General features: G+C 39.6%; 1 protein-coding gene across 3 annotated transcripts in view; it reads left to right on the forward strand.

Annotated features, from left to right (window-relative positions):
* The first annotated feature begins 3,570 nt into the window (after positions 1-3,570).
* The window catches only part of LOC110066524 (ATP-binding cassette sub-family C member 4-like), a 66,095-nt gene continuing 57,108 nt past the window's right edge, over positions 3,571-12,557 (forward strand). For 2 of the 3 annotated variants that reach the window (XM_020773751.2, XM_020773753.2), the window contains exons 1-2: positions 3,571-3,835; positions 7,513-7,623. In XM_020773751.2, coding sequence (XP_020629410.2) covers positions 3,756-3,835; positions 7,513-7,623 — 191 coding nt within the window. In that variant the 5' untranslated portion in view covers positions 3,571-3,755. Of the gene's footprint in view, positions 3,836-7,512; positions 7,624-12,557 lie in introns of those variants that run through there. The other variant, XM_020773752.2, reaches the window with a different exon arrangement.

The following is a 12,557-nucleotide window of genomic DNA, read 5'->3' on the forward strand; positions in this document are numbered from 1 at the left end:
TGTGCATCTTCTGACATTCTGGTCTTTAATAAGCTTTCTTGTGACCACTTCTCTCTTGGTTCCCCTTTTGAGGTTTCTGTTCTCGACTCCACTCCCAGTGTTTGAGCAAAACCCTGATGAAGTTTCCAGTCCCCCAAGAAAGTGCATAGATTATAAAAATACTTACAAATGAAATAAAACCTCAGTCATTTCCAGGACTACTTTTATTTTTGAAGTCACAAAGCAAAGGTCAAATTGCTTTTCAGATTAAAGAATTCACTCTCAGGACATTGAATTGCTACTGCAGCGACATTTGTTTCTGCCTTACCTAATTTACACAATGTAAATTACGCACACAGACCAAAACGCTATTCATTCATTATGATTTGGTTATAACTTTCCTCAACACAATCCTGATGGTCTCTTTGCCAGCCTATTAGATGTTGATAACAGAATAACTATTTCAAAACAAAACCAAAACCATGGATCAGCTGTAGCCCTGGGTACAATTGCAAACTTGAAACAGAAGTATTTGATAATTAAGAAACATCTCTGAACAGGTAAGTGCATCAAGTAAACCGTACGACTACAAAGCTAGAAAATGATGTAGATCTGATAAACGAAAGGTTTGATACTGACCTTGAAGAGCTTGTTACCAAGCAAGTTGTAGCCCTCATGGTTTACCACGTCTGAAAAAACTTTCGAGAATGACTCGAGAAAGGGAATACATTCAAACTTTAAAACAAACAAGTTCCCTTCATCCAAACTTTTAATGAACCCGGGCAAACTTTCTTTCTTCTTGTCCTCCATAACATCGATGGCTGCAATCTGCTTGACAAGGATGTTCCTGACAGATTGGGTGGACTTTCGACTACTCATTGTACTGAGGACTTTGCGAAGCCGTTTTCGAAGACTCACAGCCGCAGCAGACCCAAGCTTTAACAGCGAAACCTTATCTTCTGACCTACATGGATACTGCCTAACCTCGGACATTTTTGCTTTCCCATTTCCCTGAACTCCCATGACATACTGCAAATTAACATTCCACAAACTTTCCAGATAACACGAAACAATCGACCGTACAATATCACCATCTTTGCCACTGTCTTCAACTATCTTCCTAACTTCCTCGCTGCCTAATAACTCCCTAACATACTCGTACCACCTAACCTGAAGCACCGCGTATTTGTCCCGGGAGAACTTCACCTTTTCACTGAATAAATCAAAAAATCTCTCACTTGACCTTTTTATTACTAAAACCAGACTACTACAACGTTTTATCGATTCAAACTCGCCTGCACGAGAGTCCAGATAAACCTTGAAGGTTTCTGCCAACTCACCAGAAACTCTTTCAAATACAACTTCCTCTCTCAATTCTTTTCCCGAGGCACAAATCTTCCTTATGTTCATAACCGGGAGCTTCTTCGCTTTAGACGCCATTTTGAACAGGTTTGTTTTGCGAGAGATTCACGCGAGGAGTTCGCGAAGAGCGCGCTATGCAGAATTTCCTTATATGGGCAAAAATTAGAAGAGTGATTTTCATTGGTCGGGAATAATCGGCAGCATAGTTTAAAACAGATAAGGGAAGTTAAACGCTTCTAGGTGATATTCTTCTGACGGAACTTGATATAGTGCACGGGTCATTTTGCAATTTATGTGCGTTGGCTGTTGGGCTGGCGTTACATATCTTCGCTACACAGTGCTGACGAGCCCCAAGAAGGGCGAAACAGCTGTCCACTGTTGCGATCCTACTTTATCGGTTCTTGTCATGTTGGTGTCTCGAAACGTTTTTCACGTAGTATCAGCCTTGCAGTCTATTGCTTGTCTTCATAAAATATGCAAATAAGATGACTGATGATGTCATACACTCGACCCAATATTATATCTTGTATTTAAATAGAGGTATCTTGGCCAATTTACAACAAAGACCATTGAAACTTGGTAGGCTAATAGTTCTACAGGAAACACACCTACGGTTATATAACATTCTGTTCCAATGCAACTCACTCTTTTCCAGTGCCCACCCACTTGATTTCAAAATGTTAGTGATTTTCAGCTCGAAAAACGTTAAACGAGGCGATGAACTCGAGCTAACAGAAATTTATGCTTGCTGGATCATGCATATGAGGCACCATTAGCAAATATCAAAATGGAATGCCAAAGGTGGGCAGAAAAGCCTTTAATATTGGGGAGGTCTGGAACCCAGTATGTTACCATGGTAACAAAACTGTTAAGTTCGTATTGTGGAGCACATTTAGTAGAATCTTACTGCAAAGTAAGTATCAAACATTTCTGATACAAATTGGCTGAGATATCTTTCTTCATCATATTTGATCAAAATTTGGTTGAGTGTATGACGTCATCACTTAGCTAATTTGCATATTTAAAAACTTGAATATCTCTGGAACGAAAAGAGATATTTGAAAATAGTAAACAGCATTTTTCTTCTGATACAGACTTCTTGTTTATGTTTTAAGATGGCTTAGATAGGAAAGGTGCGATTTTCGTCATAGTACCACTTTAAGTAATCTGAACTGACATAAGTTCAAAATCAGTCCAACTCCAACATCAAAACAAAAAGTTAACGACAAATTTCACTAAATTCTTACATGGAGCGAAGTAACTCTTGTATGGAGCGAAGTGACTTCGATTATGGAGCGAAGTGACTCTTGGTTGGGGCGAACTGACTGGGGGCGAAATGACCGTAATTCGAGGCTCCCCATAAGATACATGATCCGCATTTTGATTTCTTTTCTCACGTAGAAAGAGCGTATTTGTTTGCTCGAAGTCGTTTTATCTATTTCTGAACGAAAAGGTGCTCCTTTTCCAGTATAAGTGCTGTATTGAAACGAGATTTTCAAGATGTTCATCCCAAGAATTTGCTGGCTTTACGGTAATTGTTTGGTTACAACTCTCTGAAAATGTCGGCATTACCTATTAACGCGTAAAGGGAAATCTCTGGTTTTTTCTCATTATGTGACTCCTATCAAGCCAAGATAACACAGGTAATAAGGATCCTTTTTATATGTGAGAAATTCCCTTCACTCTTGTGTTTATTTTTCTTTTTTCGCGATATTTTAAGATCGTGTGACCGCAAGTTTGTTTTTCGCTTCTGACGTCGTAAATGTCATCGTAGCTTAAAGGAAAAAGGAGCTGTCACAAAAGCCAAATCTTTGTTTGTGGGGGGCTTGGAAATTTCCCCCAAAAAATCTTCGCACAGAAAAAATGCCCAGACTTCTTGCCACAAAAATTCAATGGCCCGAGGCTGTTCAGATAGTCCATGACAAGAGACCATGATCACCTCATTTTCTCTTGTCCATAATTGATAAGCCCACCTTCTTAGAAAACCATCCGCGTTAAGGCCGCTAGGCCTCTTGTTATTATTATTCTCCTTGTGCTGAAAAAGAAATGTTCATTATGCCGGGATTATGCTCGATGCTCCGAAAAATTACCCCGGCATGATAAATCTGTACCTCAAGCTCAACCCCACCCAACATTCGGAATATTTTGGGACGCCTGCGAACGAGGCAGGGTCTTCATTACAATTTTGTTCCTGGGCCCTGTTATTTGAGGGCCTGGATAGGTTTTTTTTTTTTCAACTCTCGCGCGCCGATTCAGGGGTCGACCTCGATGATTTTACCGTTCACCTGGATTAATTGGCCGAAGAATTTATTAAACGAGTTAAACTATTCGGGTCGATTCCAAGGTCGGATCACGTCAACACAGATTTGAATGATGATATTTTGACATGAGTATCTTTCCCGCCAGCTGAGACAATGGATTTGTCACAAAAGCAGCATAGCAGTTTACCGAGTCCTATAGTTCAGGCTTCTTTCCTTTCACGTTTGACATTTTGGTAATCATATTGTTTTGTTTCACTATTAATTAAGGAGCAGATCTAGCTGAAGTTTATTGAAGTAATCTGATATTAAGCTTACATGTATGTAATGGTCCTGTATGACGAATTTCACAGCCGGTAAAAGAAAGCTTACATTAATATTTTCATATTCGGTTTAATTTTCTTAATTTCACAAGCATAATGGTAATAACTATTTGCATTAGCATAATGGTAAGAAGTGCCTAGCCTAACTGCACAGCTAGAGCTCGTGCGTAATAATTTAGAGTACCTAAGCCACTACATTCCATGCGCGTGTACGATATGTAGTACTTGTAAGCTTATAATTTGATCCTTCATGTTTTCCGCTTTGTGAGAACGTCTCCGTGGCGCACACGTGTTAAATGAATAAAATTAGGTCACTCAGCTAATCAAACATTACTTTAAAGTATCTTTTGAAGTAATTAACGTGACTTAGTAGTAATATAAAACGTGATCATGCAGCGCAATATGAACCTGACAAACAATAGCCACCAGTTGGCGCGAAAATATGCAAGGACATAACTGCTCCCAGAAGCGAACAGTTTTCCGTGAGCGAAGCTTGATGAAAATTGTGAGTTTTGAGGAACAGACAATGCCCATGGAGAATATCCAAGCATATTTTTACTATCAAAAATGTTTTTGCTGTGTCTATAAGTCCATCAGCTGGACAGGTTTTACAAAATACCCATGTCCAGCAGTCAAAATTATTTTTATTTTCACTTAATGATATCAAATCCTTGTTTATATGGCTGAATACTTCACTATTTCCACCATAGTGTGAATTTTGGTGAGCCTGGCACCCGGTATACCGAGATTTATAACATAGCCTAAAGGTGCGGTAATACAGGCAACATTTTTCTTCAACTTGTCTCGCAACATTGTTGCATTGCAAGTTGAAACACATTGTTGCGCGTATTACCACGTTTGTGACCAACTTGTCTCGCAGCAAGATACAGTGTTGCAAGTTGAGGCAAAGTAGACTCGAGTTCTACTTTCTGCAACAAATTTTAGTTTTGCAGCTCATATTACAACTGAAGCTACAACTTGTCTTGCAACAAATTTGAATTCAACACTTGTGATTGGATGTCGCGAAGCTTGGCAACACAGCAAATAAAAAAAAAACATGGCGGACGGTGAAGACGAGCGTGAATTTGAGGTAGACCAGAGGGCTATCATAGTCTTTGGGACACCTCCTTTGTCCCTTCAAAACAAGCAGGAAAAAAGGCAAAAGGCCTGGAAGAACTGTTGCAAAAATACCACTTTTCGCCTAGCTACCTGAAACGACACTGAGCTTCATACTGACAGAACTTCGCTGGCACGGAAAATTAAGAAGAAAATGACAGCCAGAGGATGAACTGGAACTTTGTCGAAGTGCTAAATTATATTAAAGAAAGCACCCTCTTTATTTACACACGATTGACCAATTATACCTGGAGAATTCTGCAGACTTGCAACACTATATTTTACTGCGAGACAAGTTGGTCACAAACGTGGTAATACGTGCAAGAATGTGTTTCAACTTGCTATGCAACAGTGTTGCGAGACAAGTTGAAGAAAAATGTTGCCCGTATTACTGGACCTTAAATGACCAGCCGTCACTTTTTTGTAGTTTAGGCTAAATGGCACTTAGGTTAGCCTAAAAAGCACTCCAGTTAGCCTGAATAGCTCTCTGGTTAGTCTTTCTACAGTTGGCCCTCAATAATGTTAAGGGTAACACTATATATACTAAAAAAATTCCGAAAGCTGCAGGCCAGTTACCATGGCGCAGTGGTCATGAGCATCGCTTGCCATGTGGGCGACCCAGGCTCGATTCCTCTTGGGGTCGTCTGTCACAGTGTTCTTTTAATGTTGTTTTACTTTATAAAAAATCTCTAAGTCTCACTGCTGGACATGGAGTATTTTAAAAGACCTGTCCAGCTGCCGGACATATAGCCACAGCGAAGATTTTTTTTTGCAGTAGGCAGGATCTTTTGATAATGGGGGAATATCCTTTGCATATTCCCTACTTTTAGCTGGTGTATATCTGTATGTGATGTGTTTAGAGCAATCATATGCAAGTGAAATGTTTGGTAGATGATAATTCAATGCCTGCACTATCTGTGTTTTGTTTCTTCATTAACGACACAGTGTATTGATGATTTTAGTCTTTCATAGTTAGAAAAGTATGTTAGAAGAAGTAATGATGCAAAGAACCCTGCGATTCTCAGGTTTTCTTTGTCCCAGAAAAAAAACCATTTAAATGCAGTGCCTGCATAGAAAGTAAAAAAAAAACTGTGTCGGAATGCTATGAATGCTTTCTCGAAAATATGCCTATTTCGCGTGAATTACTTGTTAGAATTTCACGAAATTTGGAGTATTGAAAAAAAAATTGAAACCTAACAGAGGAAATTCTATATATTCCAGTTATCTTTCATCAAGGATAATTAAAAAAAACTATATTAAGCTATTATTATAAAATAGTGTTAACATGTGAGCGCTTACAAAATTGTTGCATGCGTTATGATGAAGGAAATCTAGTGAATAGATTTTCTGCAAATGAACAAAACTGAATTTAAAGTCCTGTTTATATTTATCCACGTTGCCATGGCAATGGCACATATGCAAGGTAAACTATCAAAAAGTCTGTGTTGTTACCTTGCATCTTGTCATTTTTGGCAACCAAAGTGTCAACGGTCTTAGAAAAATGTTGAATGGAACACAGATATCAACAACTGTATTTTGCCACCTTGATAGTGGTTGAGCCCAGAGGGAGGGGGCTCCTGGAAAATTTGTACTCATTGAGAGTCTTGTCCTTTGTCAGACCAAAGTATATGATTTTTCCTAACCCTGTTTCAGAGGTGAGCCAAAAATCGATACCCTGTTTCAGACTACATTCACCCTGGAACTGCATGCTTTGCATAAATTTTTGTTGAGAGCTTCACATTTCTCCTGATGCCAGCTATAGCTGCCGGTAAATCACACAACTTAAGAGATGAACAATAATGATGCTAAAAATAGTTTTAAGAATTATAGTTATTGTTGACCAAAATGCACAAACCATATCCTATTTTAGACCAAAAGGTCTATCATTTTTAAACGTAAAATGGAAACCTTCCTGTTAAATCGATTTTTAATGTCATAAATTTTATATGTAAACAGTTTTTCAATAATTGTTTATCGATAATGTTTGAGTATTTTTTTTAATTATCTTTATCATTGTCTCTGAAAAGCCCCCATGGGGAGTTGACAATAAAATTTGTATTGTATTGTAAAACAGTCTACATACACTTTCAGCTGTAGTTAACATTAGGTCGACTGACAATTTCTGCTTTTCTTCTATACCAAAAGAGGACGTATGGTTGAATCTTATGTAACTGGACAGTGCTGGTACTAGACAAAGTGTCCAACACTTAGGAGAGGTGTTAATTTGACGAGGGTTTAAAAAGTAGTTGGGATCTTGGTGAAGTTTTTACCAACAAACTTGTAAGAAGTTATACCTGCAGATGAACATGCTGATCTTTGTTTTATAATATGTAACGTAAAAGGTTGTTTTTCATTTGACAGATTGTACTATTGTTATGGTAACCAAAAATTGTCCTAATGACTTATGATTAAGCATTTGTGTGATACTCGGGTGTTAGATTTTCTTGGGGTTAATAATTTGGGTTTTCCTCCAGGTGGCTGAATGGATTGTTTAGTAAAGGATATGACAGGCGTTTGGAACCTCATGACATGTACCAAGTACTTCAGGAAGACCTGGCAGAAAAGCTGGTAGCGGATTTGGAGAGGTTAGTAGAAAAGTGTAACATGGTTAAATTGTACCTGTTGTAAAATGTGACACTAATTAACTTTTTCTTTCAACTTCCAAAAGTGTTCAGTCACTAATAATGAAACTTTGTTTTCTCTAGCACTGGCATATAACTATTAACATAATGTCAATGTTACATTATAAGCATTGCTTTCAGTGTGATAAAGCCATGATTAAAGCCTGCTTCATCAAAGAAGTGAGACAATATCATTTCCCAGATTGAATTGCCCAGTCAAATATGCCTCTATAAATTGCTGACATCAGTTAGGTTGTGAACTTTAGTTTAGCTGATGCCAACTCTGAGCACTTACCATTAACTTTCCATTCTTTGTAATGAGATGGTAGCTTGACAATGAGATTTTCTCAATTTCTGAAGATTTCATTGCCCATTTTATTGAAGAAAACAAAAAGTAAATACTGTGGGAGAATGAAAATTCAAGATTTGGGAAAACTCAAGGCTTTTTTAAGGCGAAGAAAGTTCTTAAAAACTCGTAGAATAGGCCCTTTGCAGCTAGGCCATCACGTGACCTATTTTTCATAAAATTATGGGCTATAACTTAACAAATGCCAGAAATGGATAAAGCACGTCGAAAATATCAAAATGGCCAAGTTTGAGACCCCCATCATTAAAGAATGAGATTTTATGACAGTCTGAATTTTCAAAAGAATAAGATTTGTAAGGAAAAAGTTGTTGGAGAGCAAGACCTTGCTCTCCAGCAACATTCTCCATATAAATCCTCTAAATTATCCTAAAATTCAAATGGTGGTATAAACTTACTCTTTAATGCCAGGGACTTCAAACTTGGCCATTTTGGTATTTTCGATGCGCTCTTTCCATTTCTGGCATTCTTCAAGTTATAGCCCATAATATAAAAATTTTTTAGGAAAAATTTGGTCATGTGACCCCAGCTGCAAAGGGCCTATTAGAGGTCCAAGTGCTGGATGGATTATTACAGAAGTTTTTTTGATGTCTGTGGAGAAATAATGTTATGAACAATTATCTAATACATGCTGCAAGCTTCAAAAGATATCTGAAGAAGAAATTCTAGGGGTATTCTTTGGCAATATTTTGCTTGTAATTTTTACCTGAATACCTGATAATTCCCCTGATCAGGTGAACAAGATGCTGTGACGATATGTCAATTGTCTAGATCAGCCAATCAGCATTAAGTTGGACCATGTACGCAAGTTGTTGTTTGTGTTACATCATGGCCGAGTAGCATTGCTTCGTTCTCAGAATAAAGTTCTGTTGAGTTTACTGTTTATCAGTTTATCGAGCCTGATTTATACATGGTGTCAGAAGTAAACAGCCCAAGTAGCCACTGGTAAAGATGATCTTTGTTTCATTTAGGCGACGTGCAACTCAATACGTTCAGCGAAGACTTGAAAGCAGACAAGTGTAGTCAAAATGCCAGCCAACAGTGAAAATGCTACTCTGCCATCGACAAGCAGTACGAGCACTACTACATTCTTGTGTAACATTTCTCTACCTCCGAAAATAGAGATACACTGTGAAAATCTCTCCAAAGAATGGAAACAGTGGCGACAGGTATGGGATGCCTATGAAGAGGTCACCGAATTGCAAAACAAAACAAGCCACCTTCATGTAGCCACGTTTATTACTTGTATTGGCAAGGAGGCTCTCGAAGTCCACAATGGCCTTCCGTTTCAAAGCGATGAATAAAAAGCAGACATAAACAAAGTGCTGGAGTTATGGGCAAATGACTGCATTGGGAAAACAAACATCATCTACGAGAGATATAAATTCGATAACCGCTCTCAGGAGCAGGCAGAATCAATCGACACTTACATCACTACACTTAGAGCGCTTGCTGAAACTTGCGAGTTTGGAACCTTGAAAGAAGACCTTATCCACAATAGAATCGTTTGTGGTATTTGTGATAATGGCATACAAATAAAACTACTTCAAGAATCTGGATTAACGCTGTTGAAATGTGTTGACATCTGTCGGGCAAATGAGGCTACAGCAGCACAGCTGAAAGACATGGCGGCGAGCCAAACTACCGAACAAGAAGCGAACGCGGTCAACCAGAAAGAAAGTTCCAAGAAGCTGAAGGCACCCAAAGAAAATGGTAAAGATCCAAAAGATCAGCTAAGCACCAAATGCAAATACTGTGGTAATAAGCATGAGTGGAAAAGAGACAAATGCCCTGCATATGGAAAAACATGCTCTTCGTGTGGAAAAGCCAACCATTTTGCAGCAAAGTGTTCCAAGAATTCCCACAAATCTAAGAAGAAGCGTTCTCAGAAGTTTAAATGCAAGAAAGTGAACCAGCTCAATGACATCACACCTTATTCTTCAGAAGAAGAGATCTTGTCTGTGTCTTTGGACCACACCGTCAACGCCGTGGATATGTCAAAGTTCAAGAACAAAATTTTCGCCCACATGGAGATTGCAAGTGAGTTAGTGAAGATGCAAGTCGATTCAGGAGCTTCATGCAATGTGCTACCCTGTAAGTTTCTTTCAAGGGACAGCAACACTGAGAAGACCAGTTTGAAGTTAACCATGTGTTCTAAAACAAATTTGAAGGTGCTGGGCGTGGCGAAAATATCCCTGCGAAACCCAAAGAACAAGAAAAAGTATCGTGCTGAATTTGCAATCATTGACAAAGATTACACTCCCCTTCTTGGCTCTTCAGCAGCACAACAAATGGGACTAACAACTGTCCAACAGGAAAACATCTTGCAAGTCAAGGAAAGTTATCAGGAACTTAGTATGGAGAGAATCACTGCGACTTACCCTAATGTCTTTCAAGGTCTGGGTTGTATGGAAGGAGCTCTTCACCTAGAAGTTGATAAGAGTGCTTCGCCTTCAGTCATGCCTCCCTGTCACGTGCCTCTCACCTTGAAAGAAAGGCTGAAAGAAGAGCTAGCCCGCTTAGAAGCTAATGTGATAAAGAGAGAAGAAGAACCAACGGACTGGGTATCTAGCCTTGTTGTAACAGAAGAGTGTGCATCGACCCTCAGCATCTTAATAAAGCCCTTAAGAGAAACCACTATCTGCTACCAGTAATCGAGGACATACTCCAGAACTAGCTGATGTCAAGGTATTCTCAAAAGCAGATGAGGAATCCAGTAAGCTAACAACGTTCCAGAACTCCTTGTGCAGGTACAGATATCTACGGATGCCCTTTGGAATCTCCCCTGCTCCAGAATGTTTTCATAGGAAGTTGGACCAAAATCTTGAAGGTCTTGAAGGGATCTACAAGGTAGCAGATGACATCTTAATTACCGGCCGTGGCACAAGCAAGGAAGAAGCTGTGAAAAACAATGATGCCAATTTACTGAAGCTGTTAGATAGATGCCGGGAGAGGAATTTGAAGCTAAACTGAGAGAAACTACAGCTGAAATGTACAGAGACCCCCTTTATTGGCCATGTACTGATGCCTGAAGGAATCAAGCCTGACCCTAGAAAGATAGAAGCTGTACTTAAGATGGAAAGACCCAGTAATGTGGCAGCAGTCTGAAGACTGATAGGCTTAGTCAACTACTTGGCAAAGTTTCTCAGCAAACTTTCTAAGCTGTGTGAACCACTAAGACGACTCACCCACAAGGGAGTCGAGTGGAGCTGGTCAAATGAGCAAGAGAAAGCCTTTGAAAGCGTGAAGCAAGCTGCTACTTCAGCTCCAATTCTGCAATATTTCAATTCCAGTGAACCTGTCGAAGGCCAAGGAGATGCTTCTGCCAGTGGTATAGGATTTGTGCTTATGCAGAATGGTCAGCCAATATCCTATTCAAGTAGAGCCCTCACCACAAGTGAAAGGAACTATTCTCAAATTGAGAAAGAACTGTTGGCCCAAGTCTTTGGTGTTGAACGTAATAATCAGTATGTTTATGGCCGGAAAGTGCTGTGGTCAGACCATAAGCCCTTGGAAACTATATCTAAGAAGCCCTTAGCAACAGCCCCTAAACGCCTGCAGAGGTCGGTTCTACGATTACAGCAATATGATGTTGAGATACGTTACAAACCTGGTCCTGAAATGTATCTGGCAGTCACATTGTCACATGCCCATCTGCCCGCTCTCCAGCTGAAGAAGAGACGGAACGAATCCATGCAGTTGATTTCTTACCCATTTTAAAACCCCAGTTGGCTGAGATCCAGTGTGAAACTGCAGCAGACTCAGTACTACAGTACCATATTCAAGTAATATTGCAAGGCTGGCCAGATCAGAGAGAAGCCCTACCCTCAGAATTACATCCCTACTTCACTGTGGGAGATGAACTTACTGCACAGGATGGAATCCTCTTAAAACGTTTAAGATGTGTAATCCCTGCCAGCCTGAGGCCCAAGATATGCGAACGACTCCATGGTGCCCACACAGGAGTTGAAGGCTGCCTTTGACGTGGGCGTGAAACAGTTTATTGGCCTGGCATAAATGCTGACCTTCGTGACTACATAGTAAAGTGTGGTGTGTGTGCTACTTACCAGAAAGATCAGCAGAAGGAACCACTTATCTCTCACAAAATTCCAGACCGTCCGTGGGAAAGAGTTGGATGTGATATCTTCCATTTTGAAGACAGAGACTACCTCTGCACAGCAGATTACTATTCCAGCTACTTTGAAATCAATCAACTTAAGGACAAGATTGGCAATGAAGTGATCGGAACCCTGAAGAGACACTTCTCCACACATGGAATCTCCAACAAGCTACAGAGTGATAATGGTCCTCCCTATAGTTCCCATGAGTTCCAACAGTTTATGACAAGCTATGACATAGAACATGTTATTAGCTCTCCACATTACCCATGAAGTAATGGCAAGGTAGAAAATGCTATCAAGTCAGCTAAGAATCTGCTAAAGAAATCCAAGGCAGCTGGAACAGAATTCTACCTAGCTCTATTAGCATGGAGAAATACACCCTCTGAAGGCCTAGAAAGTTCTCCAGCTCAAAG

The sequence above is a fragment of the Orbicella faveolata genome, unplaced genomic scaffold (assembly GCF_042242905.1).
Source record: "Orbicella faveolata isolate gen_17 unplaced genomic scaffold, um_ofav_v1 contig_25, whole genome shotgun sequence".
Taxonomy (NCBI): domain Eukaryota; kingdom Metazoa; phylum Cnidaria; class Anthozoa; order Scleractinia; family Merulinidae; genus Orbicella; species Orbicella faveolata.